Source organism: Chiroxiphia lanceolata, chromosome 19 (assembly GCF_009829145.1).
Source record: "Chiroxiphia lanceolata isolate bChiLan1 chromosome 19, bChiLan1.pri, whole genome shotgun sequence".
Taxonomy (NCBI): Eukaryota; Metazoa; Chordata; class Aves; order Passeriformes; family Pipridae; genus Chiroxiphia; species Chiroxiphia lanceolata.
The window spans coordinates 12,230,590-12,253,541 of NC_045655.1; the positions used below are offsets into that span (position 1 = coordinate 12,230,590).

General features: G+C 64.8%; 3 protein-coding genes and 1 long non-coding RNA gene across 7 annotated transcripts; 3 read left to right on the forward strand and 1 right to left on the reverse strand.

The window, feature by feature from the left end:
* Positions 1 to 500: 500 nt before the first annotated feature.
* C1QTNF1 (C1q and TNF related 1) lies at positions 501 to 5,620 on the reverse strand. 3 transcript variants are annotated; one of them, XM_032707020.1, is made up of 5 exons: positions 5,248 to 5,620; positions 2,853 to 2,991; positions 2,453 to 2,606; positions 2,209 to 2,336; positions 501 to 1,859 (listed from the first exon to the last, which is right to left on the reverse strand). In XM_032707020.1, exons 3-5 carry the CDS (start codon positions 2,590 to 2,592, stop codon positions 1,309 to 1,311), a joined length of 819 nt encoding a protein of 272 aa, XP_032562911.1. In that variant the 5' UTR covers positions 2,593 to 2,606; positions 2,853 to 2,991; positions 5,248 to 5,620; the 3' UTR covers positions 501 to 1,308. The 3 variants fall into 3 exon arrangements, with proteins under 3 accessions (XP_032562911.1, XP_032562912.1, XP_032562913.1); XM_032707021.1 differs by having other exon boundaries at positions 2,453 to 2,626; XM_032707022.1 differs by lacking the exons at positions 2,853 to 2,991; positions 5,248 to 5,620 and having other exon boundaries at positions 2,453 to 2,823.
* A 531-nt stretch (positions 5,621 to 6,151) lies between these two features.
* CANT1 (calcium activated nucleotidase 1) lies at positions 6,152 to 10,017 on the forward strand. Of its 2 annotated transcripts, none has more exons than XM_032706995.1 (4): positions 6,152 to 6,209; positions 7,721 to 8,360; positions 8,605 to 8,808; positions 9,281 to 10,017. In XM_032706995.1, the coding sequence occupies exons 2-4, from the start codon at positions 7,742 to 7,744 to the stop codon at positions 9,649 to 9,651; spliced, it is 1,194 nt and encodes a 397-aa protein (XP_032562886.1). In that variant the 5' UTR covers positions 6,152 to 6,209; positions 7,721 to 7,741; the 3' UTR covers positions 9,652 to 10,017. The 2 variants fall into 2 exon arrangements, with proteins under 2 accessions (XP_032562886.1, XP_032562887.1); XM_032706996.1 differs by lacking the exon at positions 6,152 to 6,209 and adding an exon at positions 6,314 to 6,360.
* A 3,121-nt stretch (positions 10,018 to 13,138) lies between these two features.
* TIMP2 (TIMP metallopeptidase inhibitor 2) lies at positions 13,139 to 22,362 on the forward strand. Its single transcript, XM_032706807.1, has 5 exons — positions 13,139 to 13,483; positions 19,622 to 19,722; positions 19,805 to 19,913; positions 20,253 to 20,377; positions 20,796 to 22,362. Exons 1-5 carry the CDS (start codon positions 13,357 to 13,359, stop codon positions 20,994 to 20,996), a joined length of 663 nt encoding a protein of 220 aa, XP_032562698.1. The 5' UTR covers positions 13,139 to 13,356; the 3' UTR covers positions 20,997 to 22,362.
* LOC116796304 lies at positions 13,763 to 14,137 on the forward strand. Its single transcript, XR_004360314.1, has 2 exons — positions 13,763 to 13,863; positions 14,009 to 14,137. It is a non-coding gene; the product is annotated as an uncharacterized LOC116796304 (long non-coding RNA).
* Positions 22,363 to 22,952: the final 590 nt, after the last annotated feature.

A 22,952-nucleotide genomic window follows, 5' to 3' on the forward strand; every position in this document is an offset into this window, starting at 1 on the left:
GCCCTGACCAGCCTCACCTGGACATCCTCCATCCCCCACCTCCCCACCTGTGGTGCCGGGGCTCTATTTGAGTTCAGCCTGAGCCCCCACTCCTCTTTCTGATGTACTTGAGGTGCTGGTCTCCAGTTGCAGCCCTGATCAGCCCAGCCATGGACCTGCCCTTCCAGCCCCTGACCCCAGCTTCACCTCAGACCTGTCTCCTCTCTGTGGCTGTCCTGGATGACCTGTACTCTTAGCAACCCTCCCCAGCCTGCCCTGTTCCCAGGCTGACAGTTCTGTCACTGTGCTCAGCTCCCAGCCCTCAGGACACAGCCGATCCCGTGTAGACCCAGCACAGGACCCCTGTCTCTCTAGGGACAGTCTGCCCTTCCCTCTCCACTCCCAACCCAACAGCACTGTACCAGCCCACGGCTCTCAGGAAGCCCCAGCACTCCAGAAGCAGAAACCTGTTGTGAGCCCTTTGGAGCCTCCATACACACAAAGCAAGAGGACACTGAGGATGTGAGCAAGGCTGGAAACGTGGGGTGTTTAATGTAGCATGAGCTGTACAGGGAGGTCAGAATGCTGCCCCACACCACTGCGGCATCTACACAAACAAGAAGCCTGGCCAGCAGATAATCTAACGGAAGAGGAAGTGGCTGAGGCCAAAGGTTCTGTCAGGGCTGCCAGCGGGGAGCCAGCCCCTCCCCAGCAGAAGCTGTGGCGAGCAGTGACGGGACCTGCAGAGGGAACTGATGCAATCCATTCCCACCAAGGGTACCCAGCCCCATGCTGCGACGCCCGCCCCACTGGCCCCCAGCTCTGCAGAAGGAAAGGGGCCCTTAGTGGTTCATTGCCTTTCCTGATGGTGCTGAGCACCTTCTGCCCATCTGAGGCAGAGAACACAGCATGGTGCATGGAGGAGGAACACGGTGCACATGTCTGTGCTGGCTTGCACCAGGACACCAGCAGTCATGCTGTTCCCCTGGTGCCAGCTCAGCCAGTGCCACAGTGGGCTCTGCCCAGCAAACCCGGCTATGGAGCAGGTGGGGGGGGCATGGAAGGAACTCCCTGCCCACCCCAGGTGAGCAGCTGCTTCCCAGTCACAAATGTGGCAGAGGCTGGAAATGGCTCCAGCTCCTCCAGGTGCATCTGATCGGTCTCAAGAAGCTGGAGTGGGGGAACTCACACATTGAGGCAGGTGCTGAGGGTAGTGGCAGAAGAGTGGGTGGCTAACAGCATAATGGGGGTGGCATGCCCAGGATGAGAGGGCACAGGGGCTCCTTGGCCACCCGGCCTGGTGCAGAAGGAGTTGGGGGGGGCTGGTGTTCAGGGGTCTCCACTGTACTTGATGAGGTGGCCACTGAAGGTGATGTAAGTGTCATACTCATCGCTGAAGATGGCGTTCTCACGCTCGCCCTTGTAGAGCCGCACCCAGACCTCGTCCTGCTCCCGCAGCTCCAGCATGACACTCTGGCTCTGCATGATGCTGCGGTCACTCACCTGGGCATACAGGATCACTACCTCTGCCCCGTTGTGCATGATGTGCAGGTACGTCTCCTTCTGGTTCCAGGTGTGCACATTGAGGCTGAAGTAGTAGATCCCAGGGACGTAGCAGTAAAACTTGCCCGTGAACATGTTGAAGTGGCTGTAGAGGTTGACAAACTCCGTGTCGAAGATGAGGGTCTGGTAGTAGTCATTGCTGTGCAGGGGTTTCTTGCGGCCCACCGAGAAGGCGGCATAGTGGCTCTTGCAGCGCTCCCCCGGGGCGCCCATGCTGCCCTTCTGTCCCTTGGGCCCTGCGTGGCCCCTGCTGCCGGCCACCCCCGTCTTGCCAAACTTGCCCTGGATACCACGCTCGCCACGGTCCCCCTTCTCCCCTGGGCAGAGCAGGAGGGAGAGCTGGACTGTCAGGTGGGGGCCAGCACTGAACCCACACCCTGAAAGCCTGTCTGCCTTAGAGAGAAGGATGGAGGGAGCAAGGATATCCCAGTCTTGCCCTGCCCCTGCCCCCCTCCCCTGATGCTGCTGCCCAGAGGCCACCAGAGCAGTGGCTGCTCACACCCTGGTGTGGCTCCTGCCCTCTGCTCATGCAGGGCACTGGACCACAGGTACCACCCCAGCTTCTTGCTCCCAGTCTGTGCAAGAGCTGGCACTGGGAACCCAGTGTGGCACTGGTTGTGGGGCAACAGATCCTGGTACACAGAGTGGGGTCCTACCAGCCCTCACCTTTCAGGATGGTCATGTTGATCTGAGGCAGAGGCTGGTACTGGTCGGGCGGGGGGCAGCAGCGGACACAGCGGGGCCGTGGGGGCAGCCCCTCCTGGGCACCATCAGCCTTCTGCTCCTGTGTGACCCTGGCAAGGCAGAAAGCAAAGCCCAACAGGGAGCTACGGAGGGGGCGGGGGCCCTCACGGCATCAAGGCTGCCTTGGCCCCCATTTTGCAGTGCCCTGGCCCTGGGGTCCCCTCACCTGGCAGCTTGGTGCCGGGCTGGGGCCTCTTCAGCATCTGTCCACCACTGCTGGTTGGGACTGGGTCCAGTCTGGCTCCCCACAGGGCAGGACAGCAGCAGGCAGAGCAGCAGGACACCATGCACCCACAGCCCCTCCATGCCTTGGCAGTGCCCTGTGAGGTGCCAGGGACAGCTGAGGGGGACAGGAGTGTAGAAATGCCCAGCCCAGCACTGTCCTGGGACAGGACCTGTGCACTGCACAGTCCTAGGCTTCTGGCTGGACTGTGGGACACAGTGTCACCCCAGTGAGCACCTGGGGAGACCCACATTGGGGCAGTGTGGAGGCTCTGGGCTCACCAACATGTGGGCCAGGACCATGAAGTCTCCCAAGTCCTGGCACATGCAGCAGAGGGGATTACCTGGAGAGCTGAGAGTGGAGCAGAGCAGCAGGCTCTGGATGACCAGCCAAATCCTGGGCCGAGTGCTGCTGCTCCTGCTCAGCCTGGCTTCAGCTGCCTCCCATGAATGCCCAAGAGCAGCAATTTAGGGTGTCAGCACCTGAAAAATTACAGGCAGCTCCAGATGCCATGAGGCAAATGTCAGGGTGCAGCCCTGCCTGTTTTGGGGACTCCAGCCCTGTCTGGGGAGCATATCTGCATCCCCACTCCTGCAAGGATGCAGCACAGGCTGCACAGGCTCTGCAGGGGGCTCCTGTGCCCCAGGGGCTGCTAGCCAAAGGGTTTACAAGGGCACAAGAACCACTTCTCCAGAGACATGGATGCGGGCTGGCAGCCCCAGCTCAGAGCTGGCTACCACAGGGAGAAACCTTCCCGGGAGACCACATCCTATGTGGGGCCAAACCAAATATTTGCAGTGGTGGTGGCACCGTGGCCCAGCCCGGGCCCTCCATGGCCCTTCCCTGCCTTATCGCAGCCATATCTGCTGGAGATGTGGGGCCAGGCACGCAGCACCTTGTCCTTTGGCCCCGAGGCGCCAGGCCCCGAGCCTTGGCCAAACAGGCGTGTGGCACTGCCCAGTGCTCGGCATCCCGCGGCAGCAGGGTCTGAGGTGGTGCTGGGCTGGGATGGGGTTGGCTGCTCCCCAGTCTCCTGTCTTAGCCAGGCACCTCCCTGGGTTGGGACTGGGTGCGGCCTTTGCTGTTCTCCCCTCCCAAGCGGCCTCCCCTGGCACCACCCAGCCATGCTCCACAGCTCTGAGGGATCCCAGAGCACCGGCCTAAGGGGCAAAGGGCCTGCGCAGCCCTGCCCTGCCCTATGTCCTGGGGGTGGGCGAGGCCAGGAAGGATTTTGGGGCAGAATCCTGTTGTTTTGGTGAATGCCTGTTCTTGGGTGGCTGTTACTCTTGTTCCCAGGCCGAGGGTCGGGGGACTGTGTGTGCTCCCGCAGCGGGTGCGGAGGGCGTTCGAGACCAGGGTGGATGACTGGATCATGAGTCACTGAAACCGGGAAGGGGCGAAGGGATAGGGAAAAGCTCCAAAGGGCTCTTCCTACTGCTTGCACCCTCTGCTAAGCGCCTGGCCCCTTCGCACGGTTCCCAGGCCCCTCTGTCCCACCATCTCTTACCCCATTATCTTGGCCCATGTCTTGGTGCTGCCATGTGTGGGGAGAGGCAGAGCCGTGGGCACTCAGCTCCGAGGCAGGGGAGAGGTAGATTCATGGATAGAAGCATGGAGAAGGCCAAGTAGGGGCTCACGAGCAGGTATCACCCAGCTTGGCCCTGGCTCTGCTCACCCTACCTGGCCTTGAGCCGCTGAGCACGGCATGGAGCATGCCAGGAGTTTGGAAAGCCTGTGGATTTCCCTCAGCTCTGAGACCATGAAACCAGACATTCCCCAAGGATCCAGAGCAGGCTCAGCCCTGGGGAAAACACAGTGTCACAGGGAGCTGCTCCATGAGGAGAAACTCTTCACCAGGAAGCACCAGACAGTGCTTCCCAGGCTGTTGGGAATGGAGGCAAGCATGTGGCACACACAGGGCACGTGGGGCTCTCTGGGCCCCCAGCACGTCCCCCCTGTACCCCACAGGTGTGCCGGGTGGGAGGTGCTCACGTGTGTGTGGGCACACACAGCCCTGCTGAGGGACGCGGTTTTTCCTGTCAGGGTTGGATGCTCTCCAGGAACGGTTGGAGATTTAAACTCAGTGGCTGCGGAAGCCTTGGGACTGCAAGTCAAAACATCCCAAAATACATTCCAGGCAGAGATAAAGACCAGGATGAAACAGAACAAACCCTGAGGGAGGAACAAGGGGCTCAGGGTGGCATGTAGGTGGCAGGACCTGCACCCCCTGCTTGTCCCTCCGCTCAGGGTGGTGGATACAGACTTCCCTGCTCCACAGCAGCTGGAGCTGGGATGCCTCTGGGGTCGTGCTGGTGGGACAGGACCCCCACATTCTGCTGCAGCAGCTGGAATAGTTGCAGAGCCCTTTTTTCCCCCCTGAAGCAGTGCAGACCCGGCAGGCAGCAGTGTGGGGGCTGCACGGGGTGGTTGCAGCCTTCCAGCTCCTGCAGCACCAGTAAGATGTTGTGCAGGGGACCCCAACAGCCCATGTGTCCCCTACAGAAATGCTGGGGGGGGAGGCAGCCTCACTGGGTGGGGGTGGGAACACAAACCGGTGCCCCTCGCCTCTCGCTGGACCTGCCCCAGGGCATCCGAGATCCTGGCGATCCTGGCGAGGCGGAGCCGCCTTCGGGTGTCTCCGCAGGGATGCCGCAGCAGCCACAGTGAGCAAAACACAGTGCAGCTCTGGGCCTGGTGCCCAGGCCTGCAGGGCCCCCCAAAACCTGCCCCCCACGTACCTCTGGGGCAGGACTGCTCCCTCCCGGCGCTGCCTTTGCTGCCCTAGAGCATCCCCCGAGCCGGGGCAGAGCCTGCCCGCGGCCGATCGGTGCCTCCCGCTCCGGAGCCTTCTCCTCGCTCGGCCCGGGCGGAAATGCACTTTTGGAAGCGCAGGAGGCAGCCAGGCGCGGGACGAGGCTCGCAGCCCTCCCCCGCCAGATGTGCGCCCGCGGGCGCCTTAACCATGTGTGCTCCCGGGACAGGCCGAATTAACCATGTATGCTCCCGGGACCGGCCGAATTAACCGTGTGTGCTCCCGGGACCGGCCGAATTAACCGTGTGTGCTCCCGGGACCGGCCGAATTAACCGTGTGTGCTCCCGGGGCCGCCGCACCGCGCCCGCGCCACGGACGGGGCGGGCCCCCAGCGGGTGCCGCTGGCCCCGAGGCAGGACCCTGCCCCACGCTGGGAGCGCCGCCGGCCATTCTCAGCCCCGAGGGCACCGGGGCCAGCACAGCCCCACCGGGAAGCAGCTTTTGGCGGCCGGACAGGCACACGGGTCCCACACAGCAGGGCTGGGTCTGTCCCGCTCCCCACACCCCAGTGGCAGAGGGACACCGGGGACAGCCGGCACAGCGACAGAATCGGCTGCACCGGGGCCTGCAGCGAGGCCATGCCCTCCGGGCAGCCGGGCTGTGCCCACCCCGCAGGGCCGGCTCGGCCCCGCACTGCCCCCGCCGCTGGGCTCCATCCGCCCGCGTGCGACGCCTGGCCCGGCGGGGCCCGGCCCGACGCGGACTACAGCTCCCGGCAGCCCCTGCGGCGCGGCGGGCTGTCTGTGCTGCGTGGGGGGTTCTGGGAGTTGTAGTCCTCTCGCGGACGCGGAGGTCGGTCTCTCCCGGTCGCGGCGGCGGCGCGCGGGGCCGCCGGGAGCTGTAGGCGGCGGCGGCGGCTGCGCGCGGCGGGGGAGCGGCGGCGCCGCGGTGAGCGGGGACACGGGCGGGGGGCGCCGGCCCGGCAGCCGGGGGTCCCCACCGCGGGCCCCGAGCACCCTGCCCGGGCGGGAGCGGCGGGGTCTCCGGGGCTGTGCCCCGCGCGGAGGGCGCTGGGGACTTCAGGGCCCCGCTCAGTCCGGTAGCTTGCCCGGGAAGAAGCGCGGGGGTCCCCAAGGGCGCGCTCGGAGGAGATGGGGGGGTCCCCGTGTCCTTATGGGGGGATCCCGTGCCCCTGCCCGGGGATGTTGGGGTGGTCCCCGTGTCCGTGCCCGGAGGGGTGCCTGTGACCGTGGCCCGGGGTTTCGGGGGTCCCCGAGGCCGTGCCGAGGGCGATGCTCCGGGGTCCCGGCAGGGCGAGGGGCGCTCCCCCCCTCGCCCCAGCGGGGTCCCGGGCCGAGCAGCCGCACCGCGGGCTTTCCGTGCCCGCCGCGCCGGAGCCTCCCTGCCCGGGGTCGGCCCCCCACGCTCAATACCGGCTCTGTTCTCCGCTCGGTCTGCTGAAAGGCACATTGAGACCCTGCGGGGAGCACGACCCGAGCCCAGCTCCGGGCGCGGGGACACGGACGGACCCACTGGGGACAGCCCTAGGATGTCAGCTGGGGACCCCTTTCCCTGCCGTGAGCTGGGGGTCTCTGCCACAGGCTGCATGGCGTGGAACAAGCATGGATCCGGTCTTGGGGGCTTCTTGCCCCCTGCTCAGCCCGGGGTGCCCGTCTGCAGGAGTCCAGGCCACTGCCACGTCCACTGTGCTGCAGGGAGGGAGGTGGCAGTGAGGAGAACTGCCGGCACCCCGTCCCCGCGGGTGGGCACAGCCTGGGGTGGGCTTGTAGTGCCCACATGCCCGGAGAATTATACACTGTGAACGTGGGCAGGGGTGGGGGTCTGCTGTATCTCTTAAGACTGAGCAGGTCGGGGTGTGTGCCCTGTGCTGTGCTTCCTGCTCAGGTGTTGACATCCTGCTCGGGCGGAGCTGCCACGTGTCTCAAGGTGTCCCTGTGGAGCCTGGGGACGCGCTCAGCCTTCACCAGTGGGGCCTGTTCCCGGGGCTGCAGGAGCTGGGCCGGGCCGACCAGCCTCCCCGGAGGCAGCAAAGGTCATCCTCGCCATCAGAGGGGAACCTACTCACTCCTGGGGCTGTGTGGGGACGTGCCCCAGGACACCCCGATACAGGGCTCACCCTGAGCCGGGTGCCTTGGCTCGCTGCCTGGGCTGCAGCGACCCTGGGCCAGGTAAAGGTGCCAGGCAGGTCATGTGTTCCTGCCAATGCGCTGGGGCTCATTTGGTTTAGGGTGGTGTGGGGGCTAGGTGAGAGGGGCTGAGAGTGGTTCCAGCAGCAAACAGCCCCTGGGTGTGGTGGCTCCTACACGCATGAGGTGGGAGTACCTTCTCCTGCTACAGGAGAGGGGATAGGGCCCCTCATGGTTGTGTCCTGCCACCCCCCAAGCTCAGTTGGTGCCAGCTCCAGCAATCTGACCTTCTCCCTCCCCTCTTTCCACTAGGTTCTCCTTGCCCCCACTCTAATGCCAGTCCCGCCCTGCCATGAGTCTATGAGCCCCCTCCGGATCAGCGTGGGTGGTCTGCCTGTCCTCGCGTCCATGACCAAGGGTGCTGACCCCCGCTTCCGACTGCGCTGGAAGGCCATCGTGCTGTCCTCAGCCTGTGTGGGGTTCGTGCTGCTGCTCCTCTGCCTGCACCGCTCCTCCCCAGCACGACATGGTCCCCCCAGCCCTCGGACCTGGCAGCTCGGCCTGCGGGCAGGGGACCGCTACAATGACACCTACCCGCTGTCCCCCCCCCAGAGAAACCCCGAGGGCGTGCGCTACCGCATCGCTGTCATCGCGGACCTGGACACGCAGTCCCGGGGCTCCCAGGAGCACACCTGGTTCAGTTACCTGAAGAAGGGTTACCTGGTGCTGTCAGACAGTGGGGACAGCGTGACAGTGGAGTGGGACAAGGACGAGACCATGCTGCAGTCCCACCTGGCTGAGAAGGGCCGGGGCATGGAGCTCTCTGAGCTGGTGGTTTTCAACGGGAAGCTGTATGCCGTGGACGACCGGACCGGCGTGGTCTACCAGATTGAGGGCAACAAGGTGGTGCCCTGGGTGATCCTCCCGGATGGGGACGGCACCGTGGGGAAAGGTGAGCTCCTGTCCTACCCTGTGGATGCAGAGCAGTGAAGCTCTTTTCGGCTTGTTGAGGTGGGGTGCACCTTTCCTGTGACCCCTGTGCCTGGCCAGGATGGGGGCAATTCCTGCCCAGGGGCCAGCTGGATGGGGGACACTGTGCCCAGCACTGGGCTCTAGGGTGTGGTGTTCAGGGTGTGGGGCCAGTCTGATGCCCTTGTGCTGGCCAAGCCCCCTTCAAGCCATTCTCTCCACCACAGGCTTCAAGGCAGAGTGGCTGGCGGTGAAGGATGAGCACCTGTACGTGGGGGGACTGGGCAAGGAGTGGACCACCACGACGGGGGAGGTGGTGAACGAGAACCCCCTATGGGTGAAGGTCATCGGCTACAAGGGCGACGTGAGCCACGAGAACTGGGTGGCAAACTACAATGCCCTGAGGGCTGCAGCAGGGATCCGACCCCCAGGTATGGAGCGGGCGCAACCTCCTGCCACCCCATATCCCACACCCTTGATGGCTCCGGGGCCGGTCACCCTCCCTAGGGATACTGGGACTGTATTATACTGGGTGAGATTAAAAGGCCATTGGCAGTCAGAGACCTCCCTGCGTCCTGGCACAGAGGCCAGAGCCTTCCCCTGCCCTGGCCATTTCCCTCTCCTGAGTGTGCCACAAGCAGCTGGGGTGGTGGCTCAGCTGACACTGAGTGGCAGCCAGGCCCCTGGGCAGAGCAAGCTGTGCCAGGTGCCCCTGTCGGGCTCTGGAAGGGACTGAGATGTTACTGCTGAGCAGTGGGGCAGGAGGAGGCAAAAATGTTCACAGGGGCTGCCTGTGCAGGGCTGCAACCTGTGAAGTGTTTTGAAGGGGGAGGGGGAGGGTCCCGCCCCAGCCCGGCCAGTGCCCGTGTGCCCCGTGCGGTCACACTCCACTTCCTGCCGCAGGGTACCTGATCCACGAGTCGGCCTCCTGGAGCGACACGCTGCAGCGCTGGTTCTTCCTGCCGCGCCGCGCCAGCCACGAGCGCTACAGCGAGAGGGCGGATGAGCGGCGAGGCACCAACCTGCTGCTGAGCTCCACCCAGGACTTCGGGGACGTGACAGTGGGGCACGTGGGCGAGGTGGTTCCCACCCATGGCTTCTCCTCCTTCAAGTTCATCCCAGACACAGATGACCAGATCATCGTGGCGCTTAAATCAGAAGAGGACAACGGCAAGATCGCCAGCTACATCATGGCCTTCACGCTGGATGGGCGCTTACTCCTGCCCGAGACCAGGATCGGGAGTGTGAAGTATGAGGGCATCGAGTTTATTTAACAGACTTTTGGACCGAGTGGAGGAGGGTGGGCGGCCGAGGGGCATGGGCAGTCCCTGCCAACCTGCTTCCAGCCTGGGCTCTGCGAGGGATGCCGGACAGCACTCCCAGCTCTGTTCTTGGCCATGGCCTCTCCCGTAAAGCGTTGGCTGTGCTGCAGCAGGCATGGTGCGAGTGTTTCGACAGTGGCACCTGGTGGCAAGGGACCGCCACCACAGGGTGCTCCCGGCCCCAGTGGCAGTGGCCACATCCCGGAGCATCGGTTTCTGGGCAGGCCCCGCTGCAGTCCTTAGTGCCCAGCCCTGAATTGCGACAGACCCCTCTGTGGTGGGTCAGCGATTCTGGTGACATCCGGTCTCTGGGTTTGCAGCTGAAGCTACAAACCCCAGAAGCTGGTTTTCCTTCCCTTTTCCCATAAGCTGGGTGAGGTGGTGGCTGGGGTGACAGGTGGCCTGTTTCTGGGAAAAGTCATACGTAGGAAGGGACAGTGGCTGTGTCCCTCTGCCTCTGTCACCACGGGGGGTGCAGCAGTTCCAGCACCACTGGTAGCACTGGTTCCACCACCGCTCCTGGTGCTGTGGTACTGGCACAGTGGCCCTGCCTGTGGAGCAGGGGCAACAGGTACTCCCAAGCAACTGATGGGGCCACCAGCCATGGCCAGATGTAACGTGGGCCCATTCTAGTGCCATTCCCAGCCCACCTCCTATGAGCCATGTGTGTGCTGGCTGTGTCTCTTCTCCCAGCCCTGGCTGCACATGGCTCCAGCCCCAGAGGTGGCTCCAGCCCCAGAGCTGTCAGCTCCAGGAAGAGCTGAGCCCCAGACAGGAGCTGCTGGAAGCTGGCGGTGGCATGCATGGCCCTGCTGTCCAAGGGCTGCTGTGCTCAGTGCAGGAGCAGAGCCAGAAGCGCCAGCTCAGCTTCCCAGGGCTGACAGCAGCTGGGAAGCATTCGTAGCAGCCCGAGGCTTTGGCCAGGGAGCCTTCCCCAGCATATTGTGAAATCACATCCGCAGCCTGTGGCCTCTGGCAGGAACTTGCGCAGTTTCAGGAGCCAGAAGTGTCAAAGGGGCATCTGCTGGCCCCAGGGCCCTTCTGACCCCTCTGACCTTGGGGGATGTGGCTCGTGGCCTGCCCACGCTCCCCAGCTCAACCCTGCCCTGCTCCAGGTCACAGGGCAGCACATCCTCACGCCAGGGCCAGTGTTTGGTTGCATGCTGTTCCTGGTTTGGTCCCCCTTAACACCCTGCCCCTGGAGCAGCTCTGCCAGCAGGCAAGCCTTCAGCGAGCTGGGCCTGCCTACTGTGGTTTGGGGGAGCCTTGGGCCCACCATGCCCCCTTGTTGTGCCCTGGCACTGTCCTGCTGGGGGTCCAGCAGTGCTCAGGGAGGGAGGGGGCCTGTTGGTACAGTGACCAAGCTGTAGTTGGGTGGAAGGACCTGCAGAGGACAGAGCCCTCCCAAGAGCCCAGACAGGCTCTCTCTGCCTCATCCCTGTTTACGCTGTCGGCACCTTCGCGAGCCGTGCGGGGCGCGGACGAGGCCAGACACGTGTTTTCGTTTAGCTCAGACAGTGACTCAGCCGGCGCTGGGCTGCGAGCGGACGCGCTTGTCTCCTCTGGACATGGACCTGTCCCCAGTGCCGCGGGCAGACCTGGCTTCGGCCCCTGCATGTGGCCTCGGGGCCATGCAGCACCCAGCCCAGGGCATCCAGGGTGCGTTCCCGGCCCACGCTGGTGCCAGCTGGCCCTGGGCCACTATGGCCACTCAGCCATTGCCTGCACTTCACTTGGCACAGCCTCTCCTGGCCTTACTCACCCTCCTGACTCAGGGCCAACAGCTCCATAGCACCTGTCATGGCCCCAGGGCTGTGCCAGTGACTGTGCTGGTGGCTATCCCTGCCACATGACCCCTTCTTGTCCCCTAGGCTGAAGCATCCCCGGGCCCCAGACCTCAGCCCTGTGGTACCCTTGGAGCAACAGCACCAGTGCCTTGAACAGCCAGGCTGGCAGGAATCTTGCTGCTGCTGGAGTCTCTGTAGACCATGAGTGCTGCAGTAGAGCTGGGGACCTGAAGCCCCATCTCCAGGTGCCATCCAGCTTCCTGGCACTGTCAGTACTGTCACCTCCCACATGTTTCCTGAAGCCTCAGGCAGGGATTGGACAAGGTCTGGGTGCCCACAGTTCCACTGTTTCTTCTTGTCCCAGAGTCCAAGCAGCTCCAACACCTCCTTCCACCATGAGCAGCTGTGGGAGTGCCATGGCAAGAGGCTGTCTTGGGAGCAGCTGTTGTAGCCACAGTGGCAACTATCCCTGCTAACACGTGCCCATGACACCTGGCCTGGCTGTGCTTGGGAACTGTGTCCCTGCCCAGAGGCAGAGCCGGACTCCCTGCCCGCTCCGCTGGGACAGAGGCACCGCAGGGGAGATGGAGCACAGCCGCCCGGGCACGGGGTGCAGGTCCAGTGACAGCAGCAGCGCCCCGACACCTCCACAGTGACACAGCATGGAGGTTTTGATGGGGATAGAGTCTTGTCTTTACATATTAGGTGGTGTGGGGATTGGTGTTTGGGATTGGTGCTGGGAAAAGTGTTGGTAACAGACATATTTTTATTACGACCGAGGAGCGCTTGTGCAGCTCGAGGCCTTTTCTGCTCCTCATCCCACCAGTGAGGGGCAGTGGGGACACAAGGTTTTGGGAGGGGATACAGCCAGGACAGTGACCCCAGCTGACCCAAGGGATACTCCATACTGTATGGCGTCATGCTCAGCATATAGAGCTGGAGGAGGGGGGGGACATTAGGAGTTATGGCCATTTGTCTCTCCCAAGTCACCATCACATGTGCTGGAGCCCAGCTGTCCTGGGGATGGCTGAGCACTTGCCTGCCTTGGCATAGGGGTGAAGGAATTCCTTGGTTTGCTTTGCTTGTGCATGGTTTTTGCATCACCTGTAAAACTGCCTTTACCTCAGCCCAGGAGTTTTCTCACTTTCATCCTCTCCATTCTCTCCCCACCCCGCTGGGGGGAGTGAGGCTGTGGGGGCTCAGCTGCCCACTGGGGTTAAACCCCAACACACAGCCAGGACAGAGACAAGGTAGATTTTTGGAGTTGTGCTAGAGGGCAGGAGCTGCTGCCCAGGGGGAGAGGCCTGAGGCCTCGGGAAGGTCACTGTGGTGCAGGACCTCCGGTAGGAGTGGGAAGTGGGCAAGGGGACTCGGGGGTAGGACAAGCTGGGCTGGAGGGGCTGAAGTGGGGAGAAACGCTCGGGCACGACCAGAACTGTAGCCTGCGCGGACATCCAGTGCTCCTCTCGGCGCGGGCAGCTCCGGAGCGGGGGCGGCGGGTCCGTGGGTGGTGGGGCCGGGAGTGATGGGGCCGGGGGCGGACGGGTTGCGCTGGGGCGGGGGCGGCCGGTGCCCGCGGCGGGGGCCGTGCCGGGGCGGGGGCGGCGGTCGCGGCGGAGCCGCATCCCGCGGAGGGCGGGCGCAGCCGGGCTGGCCCCGCGCCACGCGGAGGAGGAGCAGCAGATCCCCGGAGCACGTTAAAGAGCGAGGCCGAGCGCGGCGGGGAGGAAGCGAACGGCTCCGTGGAGGCAACGGAGCGGCGGCCGCAGAGCGCCCGCCCCGGCCGGACCCAAGTTCCCGGCGGCGGCTCGGCCGGGCCCGGCGGTGGGTGCGGGATCGGGGCCGGTGGCCGAGCCCGCAGCCCCGCACCATGCCCGCCGCGCTGCCCAGCCTGCTGGCCTGGCTGGCGGTGCTGCTGCTAGGCAGGGCCCGCCCGGCCGACGCCTGCAGCTGCTCGCCCATCCACCCGCAGCAGGCCTTCTGCAACGCCGACGTAGGTGAGCGCCGCGGGGACCCCCGTCCCGAGCCCCGCCCGGCCCGGCCCGCGCCAACTTCCCAGCGGGGGAAGGGGCGGAAAGTTGGTGCGGGGCGGTCGGGGAGGGGGCAGAGCCCCCCGACTCCCGGCACCTGCCCGCAGCCCCGGCCCGGCCCGGGGGTGTGTCGGCGGGCGCGGATGCGCGGCCGGGCGCGGTCCCTCCGTCCGGGCTGTGCCCGACCCTCCCCGCGCCTCCCGCCGTCTCGGGGGGACCCCCGCGCCCGCCATCCCTCCAGGGGGCGGCCGGAGCGCGGCTCCGCCGAGGCCGGTCCCCACTGGCCGCCTCCCCGGTGAGTGACACGGGTGGGCCCGGCCTCCCCCGACTCTGATGACACCGCGGAGGTACGTGGCAGCGCGGGGCTGGGGCCTGGGGGCGGCTGGGGCCCTCCAAGCATGGCCACGGCACGGGCCCAGAGCCCGGAGGAGCCCCCGGCCCCGGGAGCCACCGCCACGAGCTTGGTCACCCCCGTCTACTCCTTATTTCCAGGCATTTCCTTTCCCCCGTCCCACTTTGTTCGGCTTGGATGCTGCTGAAAGGGAGGGCTTGGCAGCGCCGGGATCTGGATTCCTCTTTCTATGAATAATGCCCTTATTAAATTTTAACATATGAACCGAACAGGCCGGCCCCAGTTCCCGGCGCTTCCCTTCCCGGGGCCGTTCCCAGGCTCAGCTGGAGAGGTAACATTCCCAAACACTGAGGCAGCCCCAACCTCTGGATGGCCCTGCCCTCTCCCTTGCTTCAGAGCCAGGATGCTCCTGACAGATTCCCAGGCTTCCCTTGCGCCTTCCAGAACCCACTCCTAGCCTTTCTCCTCCGTGAGGGCAACTCCTGCAGCACTTGGCTGCTGCTCCACATGCCCGGCTCTGCCAGCCTCACAGTGAGGCACGTTGGGGACAGGGAGGATTTGAGACAAAATGGAGCACTGGATATTTGGAGGTGCTTCTGGAGGTGTCCCTGGCCCGCAGGATGCCCTGTGGCCCCTCTGGCAGCACGGCTGTGGCTTCCCATCACACTCCTGTCAGGATCAGCTTTCGGGGCACTTGTGACTCACTGCCTGTCGTGGGGTGCCGGCTCAGCCCTGACTCAGCTGCTGAGTCACCGTCTGTCTTGGCGGCCCCAGCTGTCTCCACCGTCCCCTGGGAGGGCACAGCCTGCCTGGGCTTTGGTCTCCTGCTGCCCCACTACCCTCAGCAGGTGCCTGTCCTGCGAGTGCCCAGAGCCCATCCTGCCAGGGCAGCCTCCTCCCGTCTGTGCTGCCGCCAGCACTGGCACCTTCTGGCTCCCAGCCCAGGTGCCCTGTGCTGCTCGTATGTCAGTTGTGCCTTGTGTGGGTCCGAGTGGGGACAGTGCTGGTTTTGGGGATGGAGCAGGGCGTGTCCTGGGATGATCCTGTGATCCCCGGCCTTTTGCTGCTTCTCATCTTCCCCCGGATGCTCTCTGGAGCTGGGATGCTCCTCAGACAGCTCCATCCCTGCAGGTGTGCAGAGCCCAGGGAGAGTGTGGGGCCCTTGGTGCTACCGGGACCCTTCCCAGCTGCTGTGGCTGGAGGGGCCCATGTCCAGGCTGGGTCCTTGACAGAGATGTGGTGGTGTGAGGATGGCTGATGTCCTGTGGTGCTGGGTGGGTGCACCCGAGGTGGCCAGTGGGCCCCAAGGCTCACACTCAGCCCTCAGTAGAGGTGATCAGGGTGAGTGCATTGTGGGGTCTTGGCCCTGGGGGCTGGCACCCCTGTTCCATAGCATGGGGAGCACCTGCCATATCCCTCTGTGCCTCCCCATGGCCCCTTTGCTCTTGCACCTCCCCTGCAATCACTCTGCCCCGGAGCAGGGCTGGAGCAGCTGCAGCCCAGGGCTGCACTTCCAGGCAGTGCAGGGGAAGGCCCATGCAACTCTGCGTTGGACATGGGGTGCCTGAGGGACTGGGGGTCATGGAGAGGCTTGGGTGTTGTGTCACTGGAGCTGGTGACTTGGAACAAGTGATCTGCCAGCCTACACTCGCGCATCCTGGCCAGTGAGATTGCAGGGGGTTTCTGCAGGGCCCAAGGGCTTGGGGCTGCCCTGTCCACCGTCCCTCACTGGAGCCATGCCTGGGCAGTGTGGACTGGAGGTGCTCTGGCAGGGCCTCTCCACTGCAGGAGATGCTCGGCTGCCTAGTGGGGCCACAACCAGGCCAGGGGCCACAGCAGGAAACCTGGCTTCTGCTCAGTCCCTTCTGGAGCAGCGTGGGGATGTGGAGCGTGAGGGGGGTGATGCTCAGCCCTTTTGGGCACGGCCGTGGCTTTGGCCCTGTGTGGCAGCACCACTCCCGGAGGGGCCGATGGGGTAGGGGAGAGCGGGGACTCGGTGCCGCCTGGGGCGGGGGCACCTGGGCTGTGGCCCTTGGCAGTACTGTGCCGATTCCAGTCATCCCAGTGCTTGGTTCCTCGGGACGGGGGCACAGGAAGTGTGGGGGCTGCCAGCAGCCGGTAAGGACCGCGCAGAGGAGGAGGTTTGGTGGGAGTGGTGAGAGCCGTCCGTGCCGGGGAGGTGCGGCTGCCTGCCGAGCCTGGCGGGGCCCGGCACTGCCGGTGCCCGGTGCCCGGTGCCGCCCCGGCGGGCGCGGCGGCCGGAGCCCTCCCGTGCGGAGGGGCCGTGGGCGGGCGCGGGGGCCGCGCTGAGTGGGCTCCCTGCGCTCCGTCACGGCCGGGATGACGCACGGCCATGGCAGACCCGCGGCTCCCACAGCCCCACGGGCACCGGGGAGCCCCCGCGGCCTCCGCTGCCTCCCCGCTGCGGGACCGCCCTGCTCAGCCTCGCACCTCCAGCCTCAGTATCTCTAAACCGCTGTGCCGGGGCGGGGGCAAACATTCCGCCGCCCCTGCGGCTGCTGGGGTGCGGGCAGGCACTTGTGGGGTGGTTGTTGCTCGTGTGCCAGGCAGAGCTGGGATGCAGGAGTCCCTGCCGGGGTGATTTGCCGGCTCTGCAGCTCTGCTGGGCTCAAGCGGGGCTGGAATGACCCCGGGGCTGCCTTCACTACGGAGACGGGTGCCTGGGCTGGCAGTGCCGGGTGGGCAACGGACAGTGCTGGCACTGGCTGCCGGCCCTTCTGCTCCGATGCTGCCAGCAGCCCAGGAGAAGGGAGCTTTGTTCCCTGGGCATCCAGCCTGGCACCAGCTTCCTGGATGCAGCCTCCACAGTCCACGGCCACCGGTGCTTCCTGGGCAGCTGTGGGCAGGTGTGGGCAGGGCGGCTTGGAGGGGTTTGGGGTGGGATGGTGGAGGAAGGGGCAGCCAGTCAGGACACCGTAGGCTGGGAGGAGGGGGCCTGGGGCTAAAGATCCTTTGTGCTGCCTTTCTGCCCATGGGGAACAGGTGGGCACAGCAGTGTCCTGAGCTGGGGCACCCTGTGTGGAGTCAGGGTGGATAAACCTCACAACTAGCAAGTCCAGAGAGACATCCTGGTGGGTTTGTGGCACTGAGTGACTGTGTGTCCCCAGCTTTGCTCCTGGAGCTGGTGGCTGCCAAGGCTGGCAGCAGAAGGGGTGGGTGACATGGCCAGTGGGGGCACTGGCATTTGGGGAGGTCTAACTGCTGGTCCCCAGGGGTTTCCTCCATCCCTCAGCCAGTCTCCTTGTCCTGGGCTCTCCTCAGGGCTCTCTCCACCATCCCTGTGGCTGCCCTCCCCACCACCCTGGTTCCTGGCGGGTGCAGAGCAGCTTGGCTGCGCCGTGGGGTCTTGGCGGGGAAAGCACAGCGCGGCCGTCCCCTCCACAAAGCCGCACTGTTCAGAACAAATCCGCCCAGAATTGGGCTGCATTTTTGTCAAGTGATTCATCAGCACGTGAATGGAAAAGGCTGGAGCCCACTGAACCAGTAACCATTCCCCACACAGGAGCCATGGGGCCAGCACTGGTTGCACCCAAGTTAAGCCACCAACACACAGGGCCTGGCACACGTGGGGACACAGCGGCCGCAGGGCCGAGGGGCAAGGGGTGGCCCGTGCCTGCAGTGGCCCCAGCATGCTGCTGACAGAGGAGTGGGCGCTGTCCTCAGGCACAGCTGGGATGCTGCCAATGTGCCTGGACAGCCCAGCCCTTCCCAAGGGATGGGAGCATGGCTGGGAAAGCTTCCAGTGCAGCCCTGGTACCAGCAGCCATTGCATGCCCCAGCCCTGCACAGAGCGAGTGCCCCCCTTGACCAGGGACAGCTGTTTCAGGAAGCCTCTTCCCTGGTCCCTGCTCATGCTGGCGCCACCCTCACCTTTCCAGAGTAAGCTCTGTTGGTGCTTGCTGGTGCCCATGTGTGGCTGTGCCCCTCTGACCTTCAGCTGAAATAGCCCATCCACGTGCCCCCATGCCCAGCAGTATTTATAGACCGCGGTCAGATTCCCTCCTGACCATGCCAGGTGGGAGAAGCTCCTCTATGCCAAGCTGTGGGTGACCCCCACACATCCCTGACCGCTCCCAGCCCAGCACATTTTTGGTGGGGACTTGAGCCGGGATGAACTTTGTGAGAGTGCCCAGCTCTCTGTCCCCCACCCCACAGTGCATACACGAGGTTGGCAAGGCACCAGGGAGCCCTGCAGGAAAGGGGGTTGGCCTTCCCATGGGATGGAGGTACCCTGACAGAGTGGGGAGTCCTACCAGCCCATCTCCTGCCACCAGGCCTCCTCCCTACTCAGAGTGCTAAGCAGGAGCTGCAGCTTTGGGGCTGCCACTGTCCTCTGCACTGTCAGCATCCCCAGTGCTGCCTGGGAGTTCCAGTCCCCACACCAGTGGAGGGAGCCAGGCAGGGCTGGGAGCTGCAGGTCTCAGCAGGGGGACCCAGGCAACCCACACAGCACAGCACCAAGCCAGCTCCATGTCCCAGCTGGTGAGTAAGGGTGAGCTGGCTGCCCGCCCTGCCCAGCACCCTGTGGGTCACTGCCACGTGCTGAGCACTCACATGCCAGATCGTGTATCCTGGGCTGTGCTGGCAGCGTGACCTCAGGGACCCTGCCATGGCAGAGCTATCCCCAGGCTCAGGGTGCTGCACCTCTCTGGCCCTGGGGCTCCCAACCTTGTCCCTCAGCACCCAGCGCTGGGACCGCCTCAGGGCCACCAGTGCTGGGAGGGCTGTTGCCTTTGGCCAGGCTGCTTGGGGCTGCTGGCTGGGCCCTCACTGCCTCCTCTCGCTGCCACGGCTCTCGCTGTCCCAGATTGTTTTTCAGGCAGCAAGGGCAGGAAGCAACACCCGTGGCCCCAGTCCTGGGAGGATGTGGGTTCTGTGCCTGCACAGCACAATGCTCCACGTGAGGCAGGAACCATCTGCTGGAGCATCGCCCTGGGGCAGCTGGGACCCCACTGTGGTGGGACAGGGATCCCGTGCTCCAGGGTGCAAGGGCAGCCTTGTCGTGGGACCCTTGCTCTCCCAGCATCGGGTGCAGAGAGGCTAGCAAGGGTCTGGTGAGGCTGGGGACCCCAGCCAAAGGTGCTGGCGTTTGGTGGGCAGCGCAGGTGCCCACACTGGCCTTGGCGAGCAGCTGGGATTGTGCCACGGGGACGTGGCTCTGCCACCCTCTGTAAGGTGATTCTTTCCCAAAGATGATTGTCCAAATCGCTCCCTCTGCCCTTCCCTCCTCCGGCCTGGCCAGGCCACTCGGGCACCTGGATGGGGCCCTTGTCAAAGACTGGTTTAATTAATGACAGTGGGACAAACACCATGGTGCTGCCAGGACACTGCAGGCAGATTTTTAACTCTCTGTGCCATCTGAGTGATGGGCACAACTCAGGCAGGGCCAGCCTGCACCCAGGACTCCATCAGAGACTGAGCCAGCGCTGGCGAAGGGTGAACGGTCTGGCACAGGTGGTGGCAGCAGGGCCGGGCAATCCTGGGATGACCTTTCCTTATCACCCACCTGGAGGGTGCTGTTGCAATGCTGCCAGTCACCATCATGCACGTGCCAGAGCCCCATTCCTTTGGGGACAGCAGAGGACAGTCGGCTCTGTGGGCAGCTGAGCATCTGTGGGGAGGGCAGTGGGGTCTGCTGTGGGCAGTAGCCCCTTATGGGTGTGGGAATCACTGTGGGATGCAGGGGCTGAGTGGGACTGGTCACCTTCACTTACCTCACCTTTCCCTTGCAGTGATCCGAGCCAAGGCCGTCTCTGCAAAAGAGGTGGATTCGGGGAATGATATATATGGGAATCCGATCAAACGCATCCAGTATGAAATCAAGCAGATCAAGGTAACAGGGCACATTAGGGCAGGAGGCTAAGGGGGATGGGGTACCCCTGCACCAGCCACTCACTCTTGCCTCTGCTCCCCAGATGTTCAAGGGCCCCGACCAGGACATAGAGTTCATCTACACGGCTCCGTCGACTGCCGTGTGCGGCCGGCTGCTGGACACCGGCGGGAAGAAGGAGTATCTCATCGCAGGTGGGCACTGGAGGGGAGGGTGCTCGAGGGGTGCCAAGACAGCGCTGACCCTGCTGCCTCACCGACCCCTGGAGACACCTGATGTGGGTGCCTGCTCCCTGGGCATGTTCCTCCCCGTCCCTCAAGCTCCCACCACTAGCCCTTGGGGGACCCCCCAGCTGTGTCCTGGCTACACTTGGCAGCCCTGGCTGTGGTGGAGGCAGCTGGGGGATGAGCCTCTGCTCCCTGGGGGGTCACCAGAGACAGTGCACAGTGAGGGGACCCAGGCACCTCGAGTCAATTTGGGGTCCTGGGGCACTGGGGGGGACCCCCTGAGTGGTCTGTCTGGCCTCTCCCCAGGCAAGTCGGAGGGCAATGGCAAGATGCACATCACACTCTGCGACTTGGTCTCCACTTGGGACTCGCTGACCCCAACCCAGAAGAAGAGCCTAAACCAGCGGTACCAGATGGGCTGCGAGTGCAAGGTGAGTGACCAGGCTGTCCCCCACACGCCCCACACCAGGGGGATCTGCAGCCCCCGGGGAGGGGTGGGTTCCGTGGGGAGACGCTCTTCCCTGTCCTTCAAGGATGAAGTTGTGCAGAGACAGCATGGCCAGGCAGACAGGAAGGGTGGCTGAGCCTCTGGCTCCCTCTGGCTCCCTCTGGCTGGGAACCGAGGCCAGCCCTGGGACCAGCACCCAGGGGTTCTCTCAGTCCCCCTGCATCTGGGTCATGTCCCCAGCATGCCTCACAGTGCAGAGTCAGCCTGGAATCTGTGTTAAGAGATGGGGGAGTGGATGAAGCAGAGCTGTGCAGGACCCCCAACCCAACTGCCCCACACTGCTTCCTCCCAGCCCAGTGTCCCCTGCCGGGGTGATGGGTGACAGTCTCTGTCGTGCACAGATCTCGCGCTGCCTCTCCATCCCCTGCTTCGTCTCCTCCTCGGACGAGTGTCTTTGGACAGACTGGGCGATGGAGAAGAACAACGTGGATGGGCGGCAGGCGAAGCACTACGCCTGCATCAAGAGGAGCGACGGCTCGTGTGCCTGGTACCGTGGCATGGCCCCCCCCAAGCAAGAGTTTCTCGACATTGAGGACCCCTAAGCCAAACGAGCGCATTCCAGTAGCCAGTAGAAAAAACCTGCGAGATGTTAGACTGGTCCATGCTGATATCAAATCCTGGAGACAGCATGAAAATCTGCTCGGCCGCGGGGCTCACTGGAGGCTGCCACGTGCATGCGGGGGGCAGGGACCGGGACCCACTTCGTCGCAGGCACCTGGCAGCCCACGGCCACACTGGGCAACTTGGGCTTGTGCAGGGCCGAGCAGGGTGTGGGGACTGCCCTGCCAGGGTCATGACTCCCCAGCCATGCTTGGCCCTGCCCTGGCAGCTGTGAAGGAATCGAGCCCTTCTGAGTGGCGGGAGCTGCCCCAGCTGCGTAGCAGGTCTACCAGTGCCCCCGCCGTGGGAGCCGCCCCCGCAGCTCTGGCCAGGCAGCCCTGCCCACCGCAGTGCCCAGAGACCCCCGTCCCCTCCCCACCCACTGCCCATCCCCTCCCCTCGGGGTGTAGGAAGGGTACCTCTCTGGGCAGGGGCTCCAGAGGGCTTTACCATGTGGCAGAGCCCCCAGCTGAGTGCAAGGGGCTCCGGGCCTTTCACAGGGCCAGAGGACTCCTGTGCAGGTGCCTTGTCTGAAAAAGCTGGAAGGGTACGCTAGCATGTCAGGGGTGACCCCCACATGCACCCGGGCACTGCTGCTCCTCTCTCCACATGTTCCTCTCTCCAGTGGGCTCCATTCCCCTGCAACCTCCTGTAGATCCTTCTGCAGCTGCCACCGCTGGAGAGGTTGAGACCCACTGGGCTTGGCAGGGAACCCTTGGCAGAGCACCAGGAGCCAGAGCTCTGGCTGCGCAGGCACGGGGTGTCCATCCTTGCCTCGTGCAGCTTTGGGCTGCGCTGTGGCCCTCAGCACCACTGCAGCCAGGAGAGCTCCCTCCTCCATGGTGTCGGGAATGGAGCCTGGAACCGGCGGCAGGGCAGCTGCAGCAAAACCTGTCCCCTCCAGTGAACCCCCTGCACTCCTCGGCCCCACATTCTCTGAGCCATCCCCACGCTGCAGCGGTGCTGGTGTGTGCCGCAGAGCTGCCCCGCTGCGATGCCCGTGGCACTGGCACGTGCACCCACGGCTTTGGGAGCGTGCCAGGAATGCTCCCCGCGGCCCTGCATCGGGGGCATTTTCATGCTGTGTGTCCCTGTAAGGTTTAAGATGTCGTACTGGACCAGTCTGGGCAATTGCAACATATTAAAGACAAAAATTAAAAAGAAAGAAAAAGAAAAAATACCCCCACCCAACCTTTACTCAGTCCCGACCGCGCATCCCAGGCGCTCTGTATGGCTGTACCCGCTGTGCTCCTGTCGCTGCTGCTCCTCTGTCTTTGACTTCAATATCGCCAGTTGTTTTGCCGCCGGCTCTGTGGTCCCTGTGCCGTGATTTCCGTCTCCTCATCCGGCGCTGGAGCCGCCCCGGTATTGGCGGGGGGGTCCGTGCCGGGAGCTCCCGGGGAGGGGAGACGATGGGCGGGGGCCCTGCGGCGGCTCGGCCAGGACCCCCCCGGCTCCCGCCACCCCTCCGGATCCAACCGAACACCCCCGGGCCACCCGGTCCTCCTCAGCCGCGGAGAGGAGGGATCCACGCGGGGCTGCCGGAGGGCAAGGAACGAGAAGGCGAGGGGAAGAGCTGCTGCAGGGCCACCTTCAGATACCGGCGGCAGCGCTGAGCGCGGGGTCCGACGAGGCCGGGATGGGGGCCTGGACCGGGACCGGTGCCGGACGGGGTCGGGGCTGGGGCTGAAGGGGGCGCGGTCTGTGCCGGAGGGGGCGGGCCCGGGGTGTGAGGGGGCGGGGCCGCGCTCAGAGCCCCGCGTCCGGTCCCGCGAGGGGCGGTCCCGCGTGGCACCGCCCGCCGTGCGAGCGGCGGCCGCGGCTCGGCTCTGTCCGCGCCGGGACTCGCAGCGGGCGGAGCTCATCTCTCCGTTGGCTGTTCCGAGCGAGCGGGCGGA

Coding starts and splice junctions, on each gene's coding strand:
- C1QTNF1 (XM_032707020.1), bottom strand. CDS start 2,592: ATGGAGGGGCTGTGGGTGCATGGTGTCCTGCTGCTCTGCCTGCTGCTG. Junction 2,337..2,452: donor GCCCGGCACCAAGCTGCCAG/GTGAGGGGACCC, acceptor CTGCCTTGCCAG/GGTCACACAGGAGCAGAAGG. Junction 1,860..2,208: donor CAACATGACCATCCTGAAAG/GTGAGGGCTGGT, acceptor TGCTCTGCCCAG/GGGAGAAGGGGGACCGTGGC.
- TIMP2 (XM_032706807.1), top strand. CDS start 13,357: ATGCCCGCCGCGCTGCCCAGCCTGCTGGCCTGGCTGGCGGTGCTGCTG. Junction 13,484..19,621: donor CTTCTGCAACGCCGACGTAG/GTGAGCGCCGCG, acceptor TTTCCCTTGCAG/TGATCCGAGCCAAGGCCGTC. Junction 19,723..19,804: donor ATGAAATCAAGCAGATCAAG/GTAACAGGGCAC, acceptor TCTGCTCCCCAG/ATGTTCAAGGGCCCCGACCA.
- CANT1 (XM_032706995.1), top strand. CDS start 7,742: ATGCCAGTCCCGCCCTGCCATGAGTCTATGAGCCCCCTCCGGATCAGC. Junction 8,361..8,604: donor GGACGGCACCGTGGGGAAAG/GTGAGCTCCTGT, acceptor TCTCCACCACAG/GCTTCAAGGCAGAGTGGCTG. Junction 8,809..9,280: donor AGCAGGGATCCGACCCCCAG/GTATGGAGCGGG, acceptor TTCCTGCCGCAG/GGTACCTGATCCACGAGTCG.